This window comes from Phoenix dactylifera, chromosome 11, assembly GCF_051530095.1.
Source record: "Phoenix dactylifera cultivar Ajwa chromosome 11, Ajwa_hap1_PhDact_Kaust_v1.1, whole genome shotgun sequence".
NCBI lineage: Eukaryota > Viridiplantae > Streptophyta > Magnoliopsida > Arecales > Arecaceae > Phoenix > Phoenix dactylifera.
The window spans coordinates 4,114,407-4,138,574 of NC_143200.1; the positions used below are offsets into that span (position 1 = coordinate 4,114,407).

At 37.2% G+C, this 24,168-nt stretch overlaps 1 protein-coding gene across 1 annotated transcript; it reads left to right on the top strand.

Annotated features, from left to right (window-relative positions):
• The first annotated feature begins 1,715 nt into the window (after positions 1-1,715).
• On the top strand, positions 1,716-23,519 carry LOC103710575 (uridine/cytidine kinase UKL1, chloroplastic-like). The gene is made up of 14 exons (XM_008796352.6): positions 1,716-2,048; positions 2,191-2,282; positions 9,381-9,450; positions 9,611-9,729; positions 10,334-10,430; positions 11,562-11,641; positions 17,127-17,321; positions 17,453-17,536; positions 17,646-17,706; positions 18,846-18,906; positions 21,061-21,154; positions 21,258-21,330; positions 22,903-22,985; positions 23,080-23,519. The coding sequence occupies exons 1-14, from the start codon at positions 1,883-1,885 to the stop codon at positions 23,224-23,226; spliced, it is 1,422 nt and encodes a 473-aa protein (XP_008794574.1). The 5' UTR covers positions 1,716-1,882; the 3' UTR covers positions 23,227-23,519.
• Positions 23,520-24,168: the final 649 nt, after the last annotated feature.

The following is a 24,168-nucleotide window of genomic DNA, read 5'->3' on the forward strand; positions in this document are numbered from 1 at the left end:
AATTCTTCTTTCATAGATTAAAATTCCTCTTTCATATATTTGCAAATTAGCATCTCTATTGTTCTAGAAATTTTTGAGCTACTATTGACTTTATCTCAAATTAGGAGATGATAATGCGGAGGATTAATATATTTCATTAGCCTAAAAGCTCTAAAATGCTGAATGAGAGGAGGAATTAGAAAGAACACGATAAGCATCTTATAAAGGCCAGTAAAACATCAAATTGAGATTCTATATGTCGGACAATTTCTGCAATGAATGAGGCCTTGATATATAAATATGTAAAAAGAAAATCTTTGTATACAACTAATCTACAACAGTAAAAGTTACATCCAAAAAAGATCTTTTAAATAATTTTGACGTTTTTGATGAGGAGGATACGATATGATGGCACTACCAAGTGTCATACTTAGAATTTCTTCAAATATCCGAACATTTAGAAGTTTTATTTGCCTGGATTTATCTCTAAATCAATCTATTACTCTAGCCTCTCAAGCTAGAATTCTTAGAGAGGAGGACAGAAGCATACACAAGAGAGAAAGAGAATGTTTAGAAGAATGAAGAGTAGTATTTCACTAAAAAACTCTTACAACTTTTTGCTTAGGTGGTTAGGTTAATAAGATCTCTCCCCTTTTTATAGATACCACCGGATACAATAAATGGTTAGGATATACAGTAGTATCACAATTTATAAGGTTGTGATCATCTTAGCTCTTTCCATAAAAGAGTCTAGACAAGTATCTTACCTCTTGCCAAATCAGTAAGTTTCTAGAAAATTCTGCAAGCTTCTATCTTATCGGGCCCCTTTCAATAACCAAATGTTGCATTGAAGGCTCGAGCTATGACATTCTCCCCTACCTCGGTCATTGACTTCCTCGTCACATTCTATAAAATGCTCAAATAACCATCTCTTATCATTCGTCCACTTTTTTACCTTGAAAGTTTTGTCAAGGTAGAATTGTGCCATATCCCTTTGCTCATGCTAGGACTTAGGCTTCGGAAACCACCGGAGAGAATGAAGGAGATGGTCACAGTCCTTCATTGCAACAAAAGATTGCTATTAAGTGCTCTATGAAGGTGGGTGAGGTCAAGACAAAGATGAGGTAAAAGAAGAATTGGTTAAAACATCTCTCTTCAAGGTTGAAGAGCCTATTTTCTTCTCTCTATTTTTCTAGACGGGGGATGAAGAGGCTGCACTCAATGGTGGGTCAAGATGAGGAGTCGCCGGATATCTCTAACCCTTATTTCTTTCTCATGTTCTTAGATCCAACTAGTAGAAAGAAAAATATTTTTATCCTATCTATGCACATGAATTTGTCCATAGCAGGGATCAATTCAATACTCAAAAATGTGTTGGAGGATCTCACACTTAGATGGGATTAACACTGAACACATATTAGGAAGTTTAAAAGTGGAAAAAGATTTGCTTTGCCTAGTAAACTAATATATGGATTGAGAGGAAGAAAGAAAAAAAAAAAGGTCAATAGACCCAATATTGATATATTCATTACCATATAATATAAGATCTTATGATTAAAATATACAATAAGTTAATATAATTAACATATAAAATACATATTAAATAAATGTAATTCTCTTGGGCCGGGCCGGGCTGGGCTAATTTTCAATTTCCCAACCTTGGCCGGATTTTTAGATCGGGCTTTCTTGTTGCCCAGGCCCGTTCCATGAGCAAGGGGAATCAAAACTCAAAAGGCACCACCCGTATCTTCTCCTCGACCAATCGCCTTCTCTCTCTTGGAGAGAGAGGCAGCAAAGTCTGGAGTCCGACAACCAAACCCTCACTTTGATAGTTTAGACTCGCAGAGAGAGAGAGAGAGAGAGAGAGAGAGAGAGAGAGATCGTTCTCGTGCCGGAGAAGGCGATGGACGACGCGATGGAGGCGGCCACCGGCGCCCACTTCAGTGGCCTCCGCCTTGACTCGCTCCGCCTCTCCTCCCCCTCCTCCCCCTCCGACCCCTCCTCCGCCAAGGCCTTCCCCATGCCCATCGACGACTCCTGCGATGCTCCCCGCCAGCCCTTCGTCATCGGTAACTCCAACCACCCCTAACCCTAATCGTCTAATCGTCACTTTTCTCTCTCAGCCTCTCTCTATGAACCCCGATTAAGAAGTGCTTTCGATCTTGTTTTGTGATCTGGCTTGGTTTATGATGGTGGATTGGATTTCGGTAGGGGTTTGTGGGGGTTCGGCGTCGGGGAAGACGACGGTCTGCGACATGATTATCCAGCAGCTCCACGATCACCGCGTCGTTCTCGTCTATCAGGTGCGAAAAAATTGAAGTTTTTGAGATCTGGAGATCTCCTTTTACGCAAGCTCCTTTTCAATCTTTTATTGTCCCGTTGATTGCAAGTAAGTCATGGGTGCTGAGAAGTTTTGATTTTGATCTCAGCTTCTCATGAGAACAGAATTGAAAAAACACAATGGCGAGATTGGATGTGAATATAGAGATCGAGTTTTGAATCTTTAGGTTAGTTGGAGGGTACTTGGGGACTGGGGGATGATGGATCGCAATGCCGCATTCGTTGTGCTGTGGATGCTGATTTGGGTTGCTTGGAGATATAACTATTAGCTCCTTTTTCTTTTCATATATAGATAATTCAAGGCATCTTGATGGATGCTTTCTTTTTTCTTTTTTTCTGCTTTATAAATTGCAGCTTTTAACAAGTGAAAATAATATAGCTTATTTTTGTGTTTGCCATAACTTTTGCTGCTTTTATACTGAAAGGTGCCAACTTTACTAAATTCTTGTAGTTTATTTTTCCAAATGTGGATGTGGAACTATTTTCGGTATCACTTATTTACAGGTTTGTTGGTTTTTTACCTTAAAGCAGTGGAAAGGCATGGTATCTATTGTTATAAAACAACATGCTAATAACGTGCTAATAATTGAGTAAAATTGAAATAATTAAAATCTAGATAATACGTTCAATGGAAATAAGAAAGTTGTGCATGGAAAGATGTGTGTAGGTATATTGCCTAAGAACAAATTCACCCCCTCGTGCAGGTTCCTGGTGGTATTGGCCCTAAGGTGCAATAAATCCAGCTCAGCTTGAAGCCTCCTATCACGAGCATGATTACATGGAAATGTGAACTGAAGGTTTTTTTTAGTTGCCCAAAGGAAAGTAGGGAGAGAGAGAGAGGAAGCAAAGGGAAAATCAAGAGGGAAAGAAAAGAAGCAGCCCAAAGCAGAGTAGGGGGGAGAAGCAAAGGGAACATCAAGAGGGAAAGAAAAGAAGCAAAAGAGTATTGTATTCCCATAGATGCTTTTTTTTGATTTGTGTCCAAGACCTTGGACTTGGGGCCTTTATATAATGTTGGTCTAGATAACTCTTAGAGAGACCCATAATGGCTTCTTTAATTGTTTCATAAAGGTCTTAATGACCTATCTATACTGGCGCTTCATAAAGGCCCGATAATGCAATCAGTACAGATTCAAGAATAAACCTTGTAATACCTATGTCATAGATGCAAATCAAATTTGGAATAAATTAGGAAGGCTTAATTTGAATTTTGAATTTAAAATTAAGGGGAGTGTCAAAAAATGTGAGCCACGCGCGCGTTTACGTTGCGCACGTTCACGCCAAATCAAGGTATGCTGTACCAGCCTAAACCGGATAGTACGGAGCGTACTATATCGGTTCGGTATTGGTATCTGGTACGGACTTCGGTACGTCAAAAAAATTTCATACCATACTGTACCGACACTGTGCTAGTGTAGCCCCAGCACGGGGTTCGGTACTGAGACGGCGAACTTTGCGCCAAATTATGCTAGGGTGGGCTTAGTAGAGCAAGCGACTGCGTGCATGGTCACCACCCAAAACCCATAAGGTGCAAATAGGCCTTGATCTATTGGACTTCATTACAAGCATATCTATTTGCATTTATTCAGAGTATGAATATTTTAAAAATTTGAACCTTTTAAAAAAAAATAGTATTCTAACAATCTCCCGAAAAGGTTTAAATTTTTCTTAAAGCTACTAAAAATATAAAGGAGAAGTTTTAGGCAACTTATAAATGGAACTTCATTTAGTGTTGCTTGTATCCGAGCTATAGTGGATTAGACCTTGAACTAAGTTCTTGTCTCAGATATTTATATATCACACACATAGTATGGATTAATTGGATCTTAATACGGTTAGTGCATATTAATGGCTTTGCATTAAGTATCTTAATTTTTCATGAATATATCAGAGTTTGGTCAAACTCCTGATCATGGCCTTTATAACGGTTCTCACATAAGTGAGCCCTCTAAAGATATTTGTGATATGCTCTAGAGTACCTATCTTGAATCATTAAGAGTATAACTTAATCTTTCATTAATTTTTGCCACCAATATGAGCACTCGTTATAGGGATGGGAGAAGACATTATCCAAGAAAGTGCTCTAGGTTATTTAGGCTCCGAATTCTGCTGCTTGGGGCGTTACTGGTGCCTATTTGGCTTATCACATTTGACTGGATAGGAACGACAGAGTCTTCGAGAGCAGGAGGGTCCCTTTGAGGGTTGTGGTGGATAGAGCTATTCGTTAGACCGATGAAGTCTCCGAGGCTACTATGACTATTTTATCTGGGTTGGCTAGGGACATCTGGGTCTTCCTCCCTGCTGCTATAGTGCATAGGCATGTCCTCACATCCTGAGTGCCTCCACCCTCCGGCCACTTTAAGGTAAACTTTGATGGTAGTTTGTTCGCTGGCGGAAGAGGCATGGGTGTTGCCATTGTGATTAGGGATCACGAGTCCAGACTGATTGCGGCGGGGGGCGGCGCACCTTCGAGTCATCTATTCTGGAGGTGGAACTCAGGGCTACCTGGGATGGTGTCTCCTATGCGAGGTGAGCTCTGGAGGCCCGGTGTATCATCCTGGAAGGAGGCTCAGTGGAGGTGGTTGAGCGGATCTAGAGGACGTCCGACGCTACTGCAGGAATGTGGCGTCTTTTAGGCCAAGCATGTGTTTTGGAAGGCGAACAGAGCTGCTGACTGAGTCACCTCCTTTGCCGCTCATCATTCTGTAGAGATTTTTTGAACCCGTTTTGTACATATCCCTCCACTGCCGTGGAGTATTTTGCCCCTTGATTCAGTAGGCAGCGCGCACGCGAGATTTGTGTGAGCTGTCGGTGTACCCCCAAAAAAAAGAAAGTGCTCTAGCACGATCACCTAATCAACTTTGTTTTTACCATATTGAGCTTCTTTCATAGAATCTCCGGTCACAAAGGTTGGCATTCACTGTTGGTGACCGCATGGTGGGCTTAACCCCCATTCCCGATAAGTCTAGGATTCCGTTGTAGATAAACCCTCGGTTAACTGATCTGCCAAGCTTTTATGTGACTTGACATATTCTAAGGAAATTATTATTTTTTTTGTCTTAGATATTTGTGATGAAGCTAGGTGCACTGTTTTTTTTGGTACAATCTTGATTTGTCAGTTCATTATAGCCTTATCGTCACCATGGATAGATATATTTGGAATTGATTTGGGTATTAAAAGATTCTTTGATATTAGACTTTTTATCCATTCTGCCTTTTTACAAGTAGTACTTGGAGCAATCAACTCAACCTCCATGGTGCTCTGAGATATAATTATTTGCTTGAAAGATTTTCAAGCTATTGCAGCACCATCAAGAAGAAACACGTATCTAATAGTTGATTTAGGGTCTTAGGATGCGGTAACCCAATTTGCATTATTGTAACCCTCAATCATATCAAGATATCTAGTGTAGAGAAGGAAAATATCAAGGGTTCTCTTATGATATTGAAATATCATTCTAGAGTCATCTAATGAGGTTGATTTTGGATTATGAGTATGTCTATGTAATCTCTCTATTATAGAGGTAATATCAGGTCTTGTTCTGTTTGCTAGGAATGATCCAATGATTTGAAAAGACAAAGTTTGTTCAACTAGTTCACCTAAGTTCACAGTAGGATCATAAGGAGTGGAAACTGGTTTCCGATCGATAAATTCAAAATTTTGAGCATTTTATTTATAAAATGAGATAGAGATAGAGAGAGATATGCCTTTTGGTGATATGATTAGCTTCATCCCTAAAATCACATTGGCTTCTCCTAGATCTTTCATATCAAGGTTGATAAAAAGAATTTGATCTTAGATATGATTTTAATAGATATTCCAAATATAAGAATGTCATCGACGTATATGCAAATAATTATACAATGGCCATTAATAACTTTGGAATGTTCACATTTATCATGATCATTGATAATAAAACCGAAAGATAGGATGGTCTTATCAAACTTTTTATGCTCTTGTTCCGGAGCTTGTTTCAAACCATATAGGGACTTAACAAGTTTATATTACCTTCTTCTCTAGTCTCTTAACAAACAAAAACATTTAGGCTATTCCATCTAAATCTCTTCCTCTAGATCTCTATCTAGGAATGCAATCTTCACATATGTTTAATGAATAGTTAGTTCATGGATCGAAGTAGTAGCAAGAAAAGTTCTAAGGATTATAATTTTGGATATTGGAGAATTGGTATCAAAGTAGTCTAGCCCTTCTTCTAGTTATAACTCTTTGTACTAGCCTAATCTTATACTTTTCTATAGAACCATCAGGTCTAATTTTTTTTATGGAACACATACTTATAACCTAGTCACTTCATTGAGGCAGGTTGGTTGGTTCTAGGTCTGGTTTTGAAGGATTGAGTTAACTCAAAGTTGATAGCTTCCTTCCAAAATAGAGTGTTAGGCAAAGACATTGCCTTGGAAAAGGTGGAAAGTTCACTCTCAACAAGGTTAGGAGAAAGGATTCTAGTTTGATCGGTTTTGGAAATCCTTCATTTGGAAGTTCTTCCCTCAAGGTTTGAACTGACTTTGATAGGATTTTTTTTCAGGTTGATCTTAGGGCCAAACTCCTAAAAAAAGAAGTAGAAGAGTATTGTATTGTTGCAGAGGTTTTCCTTCTTATCCATGTTTGAGACCCTAGACCTAGGGCTTTATATAGGCTCGGTCTAGGTAACTCCCAGAGAAGCCCATAATAACCTCAACGACTGCCTCCCAAAGTCCTTAAAGGCCTAACTATGCTGGGGACCTCATAAAGATTAGATAACTCCAGCAATATAGGTTTGAGAATAAACTCTTGATGCCTACATTCAATACGTGAGTCAAATTTGAAAATATGGTTCGATTAAAATTTGATTTTAAATTTAAGGAGAGTATGGGCAAAAATCTTAGCCACACATGTGTCTGCATTAAAAACATGTACATCACATCATGCCATACCACGGCATGTGCCCATACACTGCACAGCTGGCCAAGCTGAGCGAGCAAGTGCATGCATGCGTGGTCACCAGCTCAAAACTTACAAGGTCCAACTAGGCCTTGGACTATTGGACTTCATTAATTTAAGTTTACTTGCATTGAAATATCTAATGTGGGATTATTCAAAGCATGAATGTTTTAAGAATTTAAACTTTTTTAAAAAAAATATAGTAAAAATAAAATTATTCTAAAATCTAGATCAGTGTCTGCTGTGCCGGAATCGGGAACTAGACCGCTCGCCCGGCGACACGGGTCGGTATGGCCTTGTGCCGTTTCATGCCAAGCTCGTACCGACACATGAAAGGGGGCGGGCGAGAGGAAAAACAGGAGAGAGGAAGAGAGAGAGAGAGAAGGGGGAGAGAGGGAGAGAGAGGAGGGCCGACAGAGGAGAGGCTCTACCCTCGGTTCTCCTGTTCGTTCGAAATAGGGGTCCCAGAGGGGCTCCTTTTTATTTTCGCGATTTTTAAGTAAAGTCGGCAAATTTCTTGCCGACTTCACCAAGGAGTTTTCCGACTTTAATTAAATTGCAAAAATAAAAAGGGACCTCCTGTTTCAAACGAAACAGAAAAACCGGAGGCGGAGCCCTTTCTTTGCCTCCTCCATATAGCTCCTCGGCCCTCCGTGGCCCTCCACTGGCCAGCCTCCACCTCCTTCTCTCTTCCTCTCCCTCTCCCTCCCCCTCTCTCTCCTGCTCTCTCTCTCTTTTTCTCTCTTTCCTTCTCCTTCTCCCCCTCTGTTGTTGGTTTCTCGTTTTGGTTGCTGGAACCGTCCCGGTCCACCGCCAGTACGACTTGGTATGCCCTGAACTAGACGGTTCAAGGCGGTTCCGCCGACCATGATCTGGATCTTAGTTGGTAGTAGTTGGAGGTTATGGGAAGCCTGTTGAGTCAAGTCTAGTTCAGGGCGGTTCCGCCGACCATGATCTGGATCTTAGTTGGTAGTAGTTGGAGGTTATGGGAAGCCTGTTGAGTCAACTTATCCTCCTTGACAATAGGTTTGGAAACTTAAGCAATGCTAACTTGTTCAATATAAGGCTCCTTGACAATAGGTTTGGAAACTCAGCATGGCCTTGTTGCAAAGGGAATAGAGTCAACTTAAAGAAGTCCTTATCAAGATGAATGTAGATAGAGTAATGGGCTAGATTTGCCTATTAAAGCTAGTGTCGTGCCACTCAGAATTCTGCAGAAGTAGCTGTAACTTGCATGCTTTTGAATGCATCAATGAATGCCTGCTAGCAGCCTTCTAAAGTCTATGATTCTGAGTAGAGTGAGTCCATATATTAAGGAGACATATTTCATCGTTAAAGGTGTTTTACAAACACCATTATCTCTGTTGAAAACTTCCACTTAGATTGCTTGACCTGCTTAGAAAGCAAAAGAGAAAGTTCCCACCAGTTGATATTAGTTTAAGTTAAATTTGACTTGGGCACACAGCACTTTTATGTGCCTAGTAAGCTTGCTAATTGGGTTGGCTAGCCAATACCAGAAAATGTCCATGTCAGGCTTCCTTCATGTCCTAGTTTGACACAGCCAAGCCCCACATATTCCCATTTGTTTGTTGCCATATATCTCCCTGAGCTACTGTTATCATGAAATAAAATACCGTAGTTAGTTGTATGGCATAGCTAGTTCATACTGGTAGGGTCTACTGGGTACATTTTTGTCAAGCCAGCTGGGGTATGACTAATTTTGGTTTTGATAGCTTGACAACCATTCAATTTCATTCCAGGGTGTTTCTTGGAATGGTAATGTACCTTACTACCTGGATTGAATAGTTATTTTAGTCTAAGAAGGATGATTAACATGGTTTGAAAAACTGGTGAAAGATTAGATCATCACCTTATTACTCCCCCACCTCCCTCTCTCCTTTCTGTCCCTTTTCTTTGACCTTATTTTGCCTCAAACATCCGAACTCATCTTGCATGTGACAGATCAATATATTATTTAACCATGATGTATTGACCTTTTCTATATTTATGTGTGTATGTAGTCGTGAAGTTACAAAATATGTATTTCTGAGATTTCCAACCATTGAACATTTTCGGTGAACCAATTTGCACTTGCATATTCATTTAAGTTGTGATTATCCAGGATTCATTTTACCGTGGGCTGACTGCTGAAGAATCTGACTATGTCCACGATTACAATTTTGACCATCCAGGTAATTGTTTTATGATATATTATATTACTCTTCTTAGTTTTAATTTGATGGAAAAAATATATGGCACACAGAAGATGAGCATAGGCTCCTCTTGTGCTATGCAATCGAGAAATTGTTCATATGGATTTTCTTATGATGTCTAGTATATGTGTCTCTGTAGATGCCTTTGATACTGAACAACTTCTAGCGTGCATGCACAAGCTGAAAAATGGGCAGTCTGTCAATGTTCCCATCTATGATTTTAAAAACCACCGGAGGTGCTCTGAAAGTTTCAGAAAGGTATGTCATCAGGCAGATAACATAAATATCTTAATGCCTTGTAAAGATGGCCCTAGTTGATCTTTTAGGAGGTAGTTCATATATAATCATGTTTTTCTCTTTTGCAGAGATTTGGATGGAGGAATGTTATCTTGACAAGAAAAGGATAATCTAGTATTTTCTTAGTATTTAAATTATGTTTGTTGGAGGAAAGATCAAATTCATTTTGAACCATCATCGAGCTTATTTCTTATTCATGGTACTTGGACTGCTAATGTAAAAAATGATGTCTCCAAGGATTTTCTTATCATGGTCTTGAATTTTCTAATATCCTTCTAAGGATTCTTTTTATTTCTCCCCTTCTTTTTTTTGTTTAAAGTAGTGTTCTGTTGCTCAAAAATAGCCTGTAGAAGCTTAACTGCATGATTATCGATGAATGCTAACTGAAATAGGAAGAAATCCTTTTTTTGTTTATGATTATCAAAGATTCATCTTTTGTAAAAATGCTCGTAGTCAAGATGATGTAGGACTTTCATTACTTGTAATTATAAGCATGTATTATTTCTGAATATCATGGCTTGGAAAAGTAGCTCTAGATATGTTCTGATCAAGCATTTTTTATTAGGTTAATGCATCAGATGTCATTATTTTGGAGGGAATTTTAGTTTTCCATGACCCACGAGTCCGTGGCTTGATGGACATGAAGATTTTCGTTGACACAGGTCTCTTTCTATTTTTGCCATCATCCATATGTTTGCAGATATGACAAGTTCATATTTGAACACTTTAACGATGTTTGCTGTTTTAAGTTATTTTTAAGTTGAAGTGGACTATTTATAACAAATGACTAATCTGATCATGCAGTCTATTCAGTTGTAGATTTTAAAAACCTATCTGCAATGATATAGAATCATAATTGGTGCATTTATTTATGAATTTTATACAAGTTTGCATGACACACATGGAATAGTTGATAGTGGATGCAGACTAACCAATTTCCCAATACTGACTGCATGAAATAATGAATAATTGCCCCAAAGTATCAATCTTTATAGATTTTCAAAGTCTCAGATTATATTGTTGTGGAACCGCTACTTAAACATTTCTAATAGGTTCTCCAAATTTGCAAGGAAAAGTTAGTATGAAGGACCAAGTATTCAACTAGTAGGCTGTGTCATTGTTCCTAGAGGTTGTGGTGTTCTATTAGTAGGCTGTGTTATGATTCCTAGAAGTTGTCTTTTCATGTCAGGTGGATTACAAGTTCTTCAAAACATTATCATGCGTGATACCCAAGGAAAACTTCATGCTTATCTGTTAAGATTGTTGAATTGCTATCAATTAACATGCTTCTAACTAAGGTATCTGTTGAAGCCATTAAAAATGGAAACCACTTGTATTATGGTATATGGCATAACTTCATTTTTAGAATAATTTCTAGTGTCAGGCATCCATGGCTTGATTTGTCAATGGAATGTTCAATTTTGCTCTTTGAGACATCATATTTAGTAGAAGTATCTGAAAGTATAAATTTAACTTGGTTAATTGCAACATGCAGAAAACAAAGAGATAAAGTTTAACTTGTAATTGCAGAGATTTTAAATTGAACTTGCCATGCAGATGTACATCAAGAATTGGTTAACATTTCATGTTAGACAAAGGGCCCTTGCCAAAAGTGACCTTTTGATCTTCCCATATTTTTATGTGATTTAAACTAGTGCATATGGGCGTCAAAGTCCAGTTAATTGGGATAGTTTTGGATTTGGGCAGTAGGGCATCATTTTAATCTTAGTTTCAACAGATTTTCCTACACGTGTCTCTTTCTTATTCCATTCTCTGCTATATACTGCCTTTAGATGCTGATATGAGGCTGGCCCGAAGAATAAGACGTGATACGATTGAGAGAGGTAGAGATGTGAACTCAGTGCTCGAACAGGTACAGTTTTTATGAAGTTGACTTTTTTATGCTGTTGATTTGGAATTTTTTTCATTGTTGGCTTTTACGTTGTTAATCTGCCTTTTTTCTTTCCTTGACTAAACGCATGCACTTGGCACCTTAACAGAATGTGCACCATGCATGTGCATACTGCATGCTCATTCTTATGGCGCTATATTTATTAATATAGGTTAGAATCTCTGACATTTCTCCTATATCAAGATGTATTGAAAGGGAATGTATGATCTGAAGACTCAAAGATAAAGATGTTGTAAAAAGTTTTAGATTTGCTGATATTTACCACCTCTTTAATTTCTTTTCCTCGAAAAATTGGCCTTCACTTAGCTGTGCCAGAAGACAGGAGTGCAATAAGAACCTCACTTGTAGCTACAGATAAAAGAATTTAGTCTGACAATTGTCAAATCATCCTCTAGACTATTCCTAGAGCTAATCATTTGGCATTTTTGCCAACACAAGCTAGAGGCTCTTTTACAAACCTTAAGTTGATGTGAAACATGTTAATATTCCTATGATAAGTTGCTAACATATATTATAAAAACCATGAGATTCATGTTCTTAATTCCTTCAATGTCAATGGCTTATAAGGCATACAAGTCCAACAACTTCCCATCTAGTTTATTTTGGTATGTTCTTTGGATTCTTACATTATACATTTGCTATGCGAACTTTCTTAAAAGGGGTTTTCATGGTTATATTTGCAATATATTTTGCGGGATCAATCTTGAATATTCAACAGTCCTTCTGATCAATGAGGGTCTGCAATTTATTTGATGCTTCCTCTTGACATGATCTGTCTGTTCATTTACTTTACAAGTCATTTGCATGTGAACTTTAGCAATTTAGATATCGTCTTAATGATCTTCTTTTAGTTTGATGAAGAACCTTTCTTCAAATTCAATCAAGGCACCAAATACAATGCAATGATCTTCATTTTTTTTTCTAGGTCAATGAAAATCACATGCAGATTTTTTTCTTGTCCTAATTTTTCTACGAATTAATCAGCATACATTTGCTCTGATGTCAATCTCCTAAGGTAGAGCTTGGCTTATTCACGGACATGCTTGTCACCTGATTTGTTTTTCATGTCATTGCTTTACTTACTAATAACTTGCAATTAGTGTGGCCCTTATTCTTTCTAAAATAAAATTACCATGCTTTGTCATTGACATGAATCTTCCTTAGTTTTAAAATCTCATTAAAACAAATTTGCACATCTTCTTCATTATATGATTGATGCAGTTCTCTACCTTACCGTCATTATATGGACCATACGATCTTATAATTTATTGTTTGATGTTTTACCAGAGATTCTGAAATAGAAACCAATATATCTTGCTTGAACCAATCCAAAATTTGGGCCGTTCCTGGATTTTTGCCATGTTTTTTGTTCCTTTCATCCTGGGGCAATGAAGTTAAGATCATCCATTTCTTGAAATCAAAAAATTGAAAATCGATACAGATTGGATAACTGGATTGAAAGTGGCGGAGATCAGATGATCCAATTTTGGATTGTGAGGTCCAAATCGTGGATCATCCAATCATCTGATCCAATTAAAAAAGGCCTTGAGGTGCTGTTTGCACACAAAAGTAGGGCACAGTTTCTGTTTCATGCATGAACTGTGATGCCTGTGTTCCTATTTTCCCATTAAGAGGGAACCTAGTTGATTGTCTCCCTGATTGAAAGGAGTTTCAGATGCCCAAAATTCTTGATTTATCTTTGTTTTAAAGTGTTTTATTTGAATTCAGATTGGGATATGAATACTTGCCAGTTGGTTTACTTAAAATAATCTATCATTCATCTATGTCCAGTTGTAGGGAGTTGATTGGATTGCAATTTTTGTGAGGAAGATTAATCAAAGAGTAATGTTGTACCCACACACAAGTATAGTTAGTCACATCCTATGCGCTGACCTGGCCTACCCTTGTTGGTAACATAAGTGGAATTAAAGATAAAAATTCTCCATTCTCCCTTCTTCCTTATCCTCCCATGGCAACTCTGTGTTCTTTTCCTTCTCCGCCCATGGCATCCCTGTGTTCTTTTCCTTCTCCGCCCATGGCATCCCTGTATTCACTTATGACTACCCCACTTTGTCACCCATGTCTGTCTTGATCTCGTCTCTACCATCACCAGTGATGGCCTCCATCTCCTTGCGACAAATAATCAAAGAAATTAAGGCGATGGAGAGAAAATACAGGAGCAGGTGCAAAAGATAGCCAGTGCAACAAAAGAGGGGTGAGGTTGATGATGATGTCATGGTCAGCAAGGGCTTAGGCTCCTCCCTAAGAGATGACGATGCTGCTGATGGAGATCTTGAGCACATGAACAAGGGTAATGTCGTGGTCCATGGAGATCTTGAGTATGTGGGCTGCACCATGTGCAAGGGCTGAGTTGCATCCTAAGCGATGACAACTTTGCCTGTGGTGGCCAGATGGTTACCGAGAACACAAGTGAACATTTGGTGTCCGAGGATAGAAAGGAGAAGTGTTGAGAGGCAATCACTAGATGTTGGTGGTGGTGCAAGAAAAGCGGTGGCAAAGCAGGGGCAATGGTGAAGTGCCTTGTTAGTGGTGGCGGTGGCAGCGATAAAACTGAAGACGAGAGAAGACAATGGAAACACTCGGCAAAGAGGGAGAGATGCTATGCTTCCATATTCCAATAAGGATACCACATCAGCATGTAAGAAGGATGCTATGTGCCTAAGCATGGCATTTTCCAATAAAATACTGAAAGCAGCTTGTTCCCTTTTTCCTTTTTTTTTAAATTCTTCTATTTTATTATTATTCCCTCTCATCAACTCTTCTCAACTCTGTCCTCTTATTTTAAGGAAACTCAACCTTGTTTTCTTTCTTTTATGTGCGAAATACTGCTAAATAGTGATGTTAAACAACAGTTTTCTCACTTGTAATCAAAATTTTTCCTTTTTTTAATTACTTGTTACCTTTTTAGTTTTTAAATATTTTTCATATTGTTTTAAGACATCTAAAAAAATCTTATGATCCACAATCTGATCTGATCCCCTCTGATGTATGACCTATCCAATCTTAGCAACATTGCTTAGAAGCAATGCCTATAGCTTGAACTTTCTTTGTTTTAAGAAGAGTTAGAGGTATTGCAAGTTTGCAACACTAGTTTCCAAATAGATTTAGAGGAAAATAAAGTTTTTGGCACAGGCTTGGAAATTTGAAAATTCAAATCTCATAAGCAATTAGATTTTGTTCTTTTAGATGCCATTAATCAGTAAAATGATATCTTGTGCCAGATAAGCTAACAATTTTTTAAAGAATAATCTTTTGATTGTGTCAGTATGAAACCAAGGAAGTGATACATCTAGAGGTCTGAAACAATATAATGTACTTTAGAATGATGTTTAGTTTATTTTCTTAAACTTTATTTTATCTTTCTTTATTTGCTTATTTTTAATGATAATTTTGTTATTTCCATTTTCTACTGGAATTGCTGAAACTGGAGTTGAAACTGCTGGAACAGAAACTTATCTGATTGATGTTGAAACTGAGTTCTCAAACCTTCTATACTACAAGCCTACATGGATCTCTTCTAATAAGGCAATTAACCAAATTAGTCCAATAATGTGACCCCAACCTTATGAACCTTTCTACGCATTTATCAGCTTCTGCAATCTGTATAACTGACTAGTATTTGGCAGGTGCAATGCTTGTGATTTTTCTCCTTTTTTGTTTTCAAGAGAAGAGAACATTTGATGATTGGTTATGATTCCATGGCCAAGATTTGGAGTAGATTTGATAAATATACTCATCTTTTAATCTTCATTTGCTTCGCCCTCTTCCTTAGAGTGAAAAATGAAGGGTTCTATTTCTTATAAAACTGTGTACATATAAAAGGGTAGGGAAGAACAAGACTCATGGTGTGTTTGATGTTGCTTCTGCTTTATAAAAACAGAAGCCAGAGGTTTTCTAGTTTCTCTTAGAAATGCTTTTTTGATTTCTTTTTTTTGCTTCTGCTTTATAAAAAGAGAAGCCAGAGGTTTTCTAGTTTCTCTTAGAAGCGCTTTTTTGATTTTTTTCTGCTTGTAGAAGCAGTTTTTAGATAATAAAACACTTATTTTTTTCTAGGAAGTGCTTTTTTTTACCTTACAAGTCACAAAAGGACTTGCCAAACGCACCCTCAAAGATTGCTCTTGAATATGAAATGTGTTGAGTAGAGATGAAAAAGAAGGGTGTGGATATGCATGGGCCCCACTCTCAAGAGAATGTATTATGTTAGTAGAAATGTAGCTGTATTTCCCAACAGTCTAGGCTTTCTTAGCAGAGTCCTTGTTTAGTAACTTCTATGATATTTTAGCAGTATCTCTTTTACCATTTTTCATCTTTTCTTTTGATCAACTGATTGTTATTCACTTACTCTTCAGATGTCCATTTCTTCCTAAGAACATCAGTATCTCTTCATGTTTTCGTCCTTCATTCTTAGGTAATTTGTGATATCCTTATCCTCCATTCCTAGGTAATTCATGATATCCTTATCCTTCATGTAGCTGGCCTCATTACTTGTTATCAGGCATTGGTATCTATATCATGTCATCCCTTCTACATTACCTGTTATTTCTCTGTTTCATGAAGCATACTATTTGTCCCAATGTGAGCTTAATTGTTAGATATTCCTATTTAGGGCCTGTTTGGATAATCTAGCAGGATTGGGCTGGATTTTTTGTTGGATCATGGATTACACCATCTATTTAAGTAAGGCCTATATCAACCCTATGCCTCTCCAAGCCAAATCATATGGGATAAAAAAAAGACTTCCATAGGTTTTTTTTTTTTTTTTATCCTACAGTCCAACAGGCCCATAGATGGGATTTAGGCCAAGACTAGGAAGGACCTTAGAAAAAAAGAGGTTGGGCAGGCTAACAAGCCCTATTCCTATAGAAAATCTAGCCTAATCCTGCTGGATTTCCCAACATGCCCTTAGGAGGAAATTCATTCCGTGCCTTGTAATTATGATTACATATTTCTAAGGTGCTCCTAATATTTTTTTCCTAATTACAATCCACTATCTAGTATTCAATTATAATTGCTGAAAGTTAATTTTTCTAACACATGCACAATACTTTTCTTAGATTTCACAATGTTTATTTTTTTTTCACCTTCACAACAATGATGTATGCAAAATTCCAAGGACTATGCACCAAATAATATTCTGAAAAAAATTATTATGTTTCTGTAAACAACTGACACTCAACCTTCACCTGGCATTTTCATACAGACCTTGGTCTAGGATAATGAAGAGTTTAGACATGAAAGCTGTATGCTTAAAATTGACAGATTATAAGCATTTGGTTTTTACATTGATATTCAAAGTTATTGGAGAATGTCAAGATAACGTTCCTATTTGTGGATCTTCAATGATATGGCCTTTTTCCTGGACCTTGCATCTCATGAAAATCATATTATCTTATGTAAATTGATTAGTATTTTATTGGGTGCACAGTATGGAAGGTTTGTCAAGCCGGCTTTTGAGGATTTTGTTCTGCCATCAAAGAAATATGCTGATGTCATTATACCACGAGGAGGTGATAACCATGTTGCAGTTGATTTAATTGTACAACATATCCGGACAAAGCTTGGTCAGCATGACTTGTGCAAAATTTATCCCAATGTATATGTTATTCAATCGACATTCCAGGTAATTTCTTTGTTAAATTGCTTCAAGTAATCATTTGTCAGATCTTCTAGATAAATTGTCGATCTTCATCCTGTTTGTTGTTGCACTGGTGAGACCTTGTATATTAAGTTCCTGAAGGCTCATGTAAACAGATTCGAGGAATGCATACACTTATTCGTGATAGGGAGATAACAACACCTGATTTTGTCTTCTATTCAGATCGGCTAATTCGGCTGGTAAATTAACCATTTTGATTCCTATTTTTAAATGAATATTTTTTATACAAATCGGTAGTATGTAAATTATTGTCATTGTAACTATTTCGTAAAAATAATGGTGTGTTAGGTTGTTGAGCATGGTCTTGGTCATCTGCCATTCACAGAGAAGCAGGTGGTCACTCCAACAGGTACATTATATAAGAGTCTCCTTTTTTTTTTAAAAAAAAAGAATCTGTGAAGCTGTTGCTCGTGAGATGGTGAATCTTTTATAAAACAGCAAAGTTCATTGCCTTCTACCACTTGCATATTCTCATTTAATCTGAAATATCATTTGTAGAGGAAATTCTACTATGAGCTCTACATGAATCTTGTACATACAAATCTTTAATAATCCATCAGCACATATCTAGCAACCAGATTTGATTATAAAGCTCCAACCTCTTAGTTAGGTGGTCGCCAAAACTGAACCATGCAAACTTTGCGAGAGTAGAAGTGGAAGGGGTGAAGAAATGGACATTGTTTATATGACAAGATTATTTCTCTAGGAAATTAAAGCATGATGCCCGTCAGTTTGGCTCTTGGCACATTCAATGTTGTTTGAAGTATATATTCTATTTTTTTATAGAGTCATAGCTTTTGCCTGTTTGACTCTACATTTGCGACTCTAGACTTGTATCATTGCAACAAGAAGCTTCCTGGTCATTAAACTTTATTGAATGATCAGATTGTGGTTTTGCCTAATAACATTAGAATTCTTAAGATTTAAGCCTGCAGTAACACTCAAACTAGATATTTTACAAATCTGAACACCTATAAATCAACATGAGGAAATGACCGTATTTAATGCTTTTGGAGAAGTGGAAGATTCATTAATTTGATAAACTAGGGAAGAGGAAAGATGCAAGAGAGAAGGGGCAGATAATACATTCATCAGTGGTGAGATTGAGCTTGCTCTTTTAGTCATCTTGGAAATTTATGTTTGTCTCCTCAAAAGTTCACTAGTGGAAGGGTTGTCTTTGTCATTTTTTTTATCATTGCTCCTATAATTCAGTTTTTTATAATAATTTAAATAAAGTATTATTTTTTATTTCATTTTTGTTAAGCTCAATTGATTTTTTTTAAATGATAAAATTTGTTATCTCTCTGAAAAACATGCAAATATTTTCTTTTCTTTTAGTCAATAAGAAATTGGAAGATTAATTTGAATTCGATTGCACCTCCTATTAGGCCATACACTAAGACTTGATATATAAATTAATATGGACCCTAAAGTATTGGGTTAAACTTAACTATGTTTCGTGTTCTCAATTTGGGTTACCTTGTTTAGGATCTGTCTACACTGGAGTTGACTTCTGCAAGAAACTTTGTGGAGTGTCTATTGTGCGAAGGTGAGCCTTGCATCAGGTATTGCTTTGGTTTCTTCAGGGAACTAATAGTGTCATACAAGTTTGAAAGTGTCTTAATTTAGTCATTGTCAAATTTTCAATAATAAAAATAACCACAAGCAACGTGCCTTATGGGGCTGGATATAATTCCTTGTTTGTCATTAGCTTCAATAATTTGGATCATTATGGTTCCTTTGCCACATACAGGTCCTCTCATGTACTCACCAGAAGCTCTTTTGACCTAAAAGAAACTGAACTTTGCCAAATGATAATCTGATGGCCCTGACGTATTACAATGCAAAGATCCATATAAATGAAGTAATCTTAGAACACAATCAACCTAAACAATTTCTTTGCCAATGTCGTCCATATTTAAGGAAGCAGGATACGCCTGATTATGCAAAAGAAAACAAATCACTAAAATTGTTTAGGTCTGAGTGAATTCGTGATTGGCTGTGAATTGATGATATGAAACCAATGGTGTCTAGGTGGGATCATATTTTAAATCATAGCGGCAGTCAATTATTGGATCACAAATTATAAGGCTCTTCTCAATTCTTTTAATCTTAAAAAATGGGGTCGGAACAACATGAAAAGTAAGAAGCATAATTAAATTTCATTTGAATGATTATTGAGTGAGAAACCATCAATATCATCAACATCATAATTTGAAACCAATACCATCAATAATAAGGATACAAAGAGTTCACTTTCGAAGCCCTTAAATATCATATCCAAGAAATTCTGTGTTTAATTAGTCAACATATTTTTGTTTCAGCCTATGAGTCCATTGAAAATCTTATTTTGAGTCATTTGACCCAAAATATATATATATAGACATAGCCTTATTGGACTTGATTCTCTTCTGAGGTAAGATATTGTAGATGTAATCAGATTTTAAAAATGTTAAAAGAGAGAGAAAATTTGAGCATTTGTTGTTTAAAGTTATTTGACCCAGAAATATTAAAACTATTAGAAACTTAACTCCAAAAGATGTAAATGTCTTTTTTTAGTTGTTAAAAGTTCAATTTTAACTGAGATTGCTGGTCTGATGCTCTGGAAGCTTTTCAATGATGTATTGGTCAATGTAAATGTTAATGAAACTAATTGATCTTAAAAGGAGGATGTCCTAACAGCTTTAATATCTAAAAACATGCTCTCCATTTGAACATTACCATCCAAAGGATCATACCATGTATTATCCAGGTCCTATGATCCAAATCTGGATATTACAGTTCATAATGATCCCGGTCTATGGATCTGATTTGGATTGATGAGGGTCATTCTAATCTGGATTGCATGATCCTGTTCATGCAACAAGAAGGATCTTAAGATCTTGACAACAATGCTTGAAACATTTTCAATAGTACAAGAAAGAGAGATAGATCCTTCTTTTTCAGGGTTGGGGTTCCCCAGGCCGGGGGTCATGTTGTGGGTAGGGGGGGGGATATATATTTCTTAGAGCATCCTTAGAGATATGGTCATTAATGACCCTTGCATGGATAATAACAGAAATGATAGTTCAAATTTTACAAAAGCTGAAGTCCTCCAATGGACCTAATACGAATTGGCCTTAAATTCCTTGCACTATCTTTCTGGTTTAATTTATATGAAAATGGTAGGAAATATTTTCATGAAGAAAGATTATATGAAACCTTAGTAACTCAAATAAGTGAATTCAGGTTAATATAATCATGTGCATATAGTGGGTTTATGCTATAGTTTGAAGCTTTGCATGTAACACCGAAATGGAAATTAAAATGATTCGATGTTGATTGGAATTGATGATCTAAAACTGGGGCAAGTTTCTGCATTTTGGCTAAAACTAACTTGTGGGGTTAAACTCATTGTATATGTAAGTTGCATGCATTTTTTTAGTTACTTCATTTTTTTCAAATGTCAGCAACATGTTCTCTAAATTAAACTTATTTTGTAGGTTTTTAGATGATTTGGAAACAATTGATATTCTTGATTTTCATAAAAATCAAATTTTATAGGCATTTAGATTGTCATATTTATATTTCCATCAAATAGTAAAATTATATATTACATGCTATAAAATTTTTCAATAATTTTTTTTAAGTAGCTCTTTATTGTCTCAGTGCAGAACTGGTAAAGTACATAATTGATACATTCTTATTCTTTGGTTGGTTGCAGTGGTGAAAGCATGGAGAATGCTTTGCGGGCATGTTGTAAAGGAATAAAAATTGGTAAAATTCTTATTCATCGTGAAGGAGATAATGGTAAACAGGTAAGCATTTAGATAACATCTGTTCTATTATTTTCTTTAATGATTTGATATTTGTTATTCCTTAAATTAATTGTTGTTTAACATATATATTCATCATAAACAGCTCATATATGAGAAGTTGCCTAATGATATCTCTGAGAGGCATGTTCTACTACTAGACCCTGTGCTTGGTACAGGTCAGTTCCATTTTTTTAATGAAGCATGCTTACAAATTTGAAAATGTAGTCAGAAGTGCCAAATCCCTGGTCTATGATACCCGCTGTTTATTGGTTTATTCAAAGAATTGACCCTTAATTGTCAAACTCTACTCATCTTGACATGGCAAATTCATCTTTTCTGCATTATGCTACCTCTCTCTTGTAATTTTCTCTCTGTGAGCTTTTCTTTTTTTGAAAAGAAAATTATGGAACTTTTCAATTCACCATAATGTTCTGCATCTAATTGCTGATTCTCTTTGTTCACTTCTAAATGTAAACTAGAAACTTTTTTTCTTAGCAAACACCAATTCTGCGAGTTAGCACCCTAAAGGGCAAGGTTCTCTGTATCGGTACTGGACCCCATACCGGTGCCACACACAGCACTATGTCAGTATGGTATGGTACAAAGTCTTTTCATTGTACCGAGTATTGATACGCTCTTGTATCAGTTATCGGTACGGTTCATTATATCCCGTACCGCCCGGTTTAGGCAGGTACGACCTAAATGGATTAATATAGAAAAGTAACAAATATGGCAATGCATCCAACCATGGTTGGTGGAATCATCCTGAAGTGCCCGGTTCGGGGCGTATCGAGCCATATCGATGGTGGACCGGGACGATTCCGGCGACTAAAACGAGAAAACCGACAACGGATGGGGAGAAGGAGAAGAAAAGAGAGGAAAAGAGAGCATGAGAGGAAGGGAGGGAGAGGAAGAAAGAGAGGAGGTTGAGGCCGGCCGGCGGAGGGCTGGGGAGCCATGCAAAGGGTTGGAGTTTGAAACAGGAGAAGCGGAGGTGGAGCCCCTCTGCCGCCCCTCCGTGCGGCTAGCCGGCCCTCTACCGACCTCCTCTCTCCCTCCCTCTTCTCTCTCTCTCTCTCTCTCTCTCCTCTCTCCTGTTCTCCCTGTCCCCCGCCCCCTCTACTATGTCGGTACGAGCCCGGCACGGAGGCCTACCGATCCATGCCGCTGGGCAACAAGTCCGGGCCCTAGTTCGGACACAGCAGTCTTTGCATCCAATAAAGCACAAATGTTTTCCATGAATGAATCTGAAAAAATCTGATGCAAAATTACATGTTTAATTGCACTAATCATGCTTACTCATACTGATGCGCACTTGTGCAGAGACTGTAGGTCGAAATTCATTGCATCTGCATCAAGTGATTGGGTATTGCTGGGGTCAGAGTCCCAAACTATTGAGGGTCAATTAGATAAACACCCATTCCTATAATTTATCTCGCAACTTCATGTGATTAATTCGGTACACAAGGATCTGGATTAGTAGTACTTGGTCATGTGTAAATGATTTATACTTCCTATTTGATTTCCATCACTGAATCTGCATGCTTTCTATCATATCTTTGAATGCAAATTCTGTCAATGCTCTGTCCTGTTCTATTATTTATCCAGTTAAAATATTAGATTTATTGCAACTTTTTTTTCTTTTTCATTTGTAGTTTTCATACTTAATAGGAAACTTGTGTAAGTGGTACTTTTTTTTATGCGCAACTTTTTCATTGATGAGAATGTAAAACCATTTATGGCCCTAGGTAACTCGGCCAATCAAGCTATAGAACTTCTTATACAAAAAGGAGTTCCTGAGAGTCGAATAATATTCCTCAACCTCATCTCTGTGAGTTCCCTGTTGTATTAAATAAATTACTGATGGCTTACTAGATTTTAGGTGAAATTTGTATTGATTGTTTTTTCCTGTTTTGCTGATTCAGGCACCTGAGGGAATTCATTGTGTTTGTAAGCGTTTCCCTTCTTTGAAGATTGTTACTTCTGAGATTGACGTTGCATTGAACGAGGAATTCAGAGTTATCCCAGGATTGGGTGAGTTTGGCGACCGCTACTTTGGAACTGACGTTTGATAAGTGGGTGTGGGTTAGCAACATCAGTTAATCTCTTTTCCATTATATCGTGATCGATTCTCATGATTGAACACTGGAAAAGAACACAATTGAGTATTTGAATTGTAGGATGGGCAGTTACAAGCAATTTTTAGATTGCTATTGCTTGAATATTATACTATGATGTTTCGCAGGAGGATTTGGAGAATTAAATAATCCAGTTATTGTTGTTAACAACCACACTAGTAAATCTTGTCACCAGAAAGCTTTGGCATATAATAGTACTGTTTAATCCATGGTATTTCCTTTGAAAATTTGAATTTAGATTGCTATCTTTTTTGTATGCAAGGTTCATCTCATTGTTCCCTTGGGTTCGTAAAGCCGACCCGAGACAGCTTGGTTGTTATGGCTTCTCGTTGGCCGTGGTTAAGTTCTGCCCGCTAAAACGTAAACAAGTGGGTTTTGATTTGCCCATCGGTATTTCACTGGCAATTTGGTGACCTATTGACCGACCATTTGGTGCCATAATTTAAGCTCAACCAGCAACCCAACCATCAGAATGTGCTCTCATTGGCAATTGCCACTATAAGTTACCAAGCAAATCTGCAGTGCTCTGTTCTGCTATCGAGAAATTAGAATAAAGCACTCCAAAGGGGTACGTTGGCCATATCAGGGGGACCATTACAGCTTGTAGCTCTAGATTCTGCTGGCTGCTACCAAAGTAGGTGAGCAGCCGTTCTACAAACAAACAAAAAAGAAAAAAAAAAAAAAGAGGAAGAATGAAGCTCCGATGAAGCAGAGTTCACCCTGCAGCGGGTCCTTTTATGCACTTCGTGGACATCGAGTTCCGATCAATTTTTGCGGTGCCCAAAATTTATAATATCCGAACTTAAAGACTTTTGATATACATATATATATATATATATATATATATATATATATATATGCACACGTATATACGTA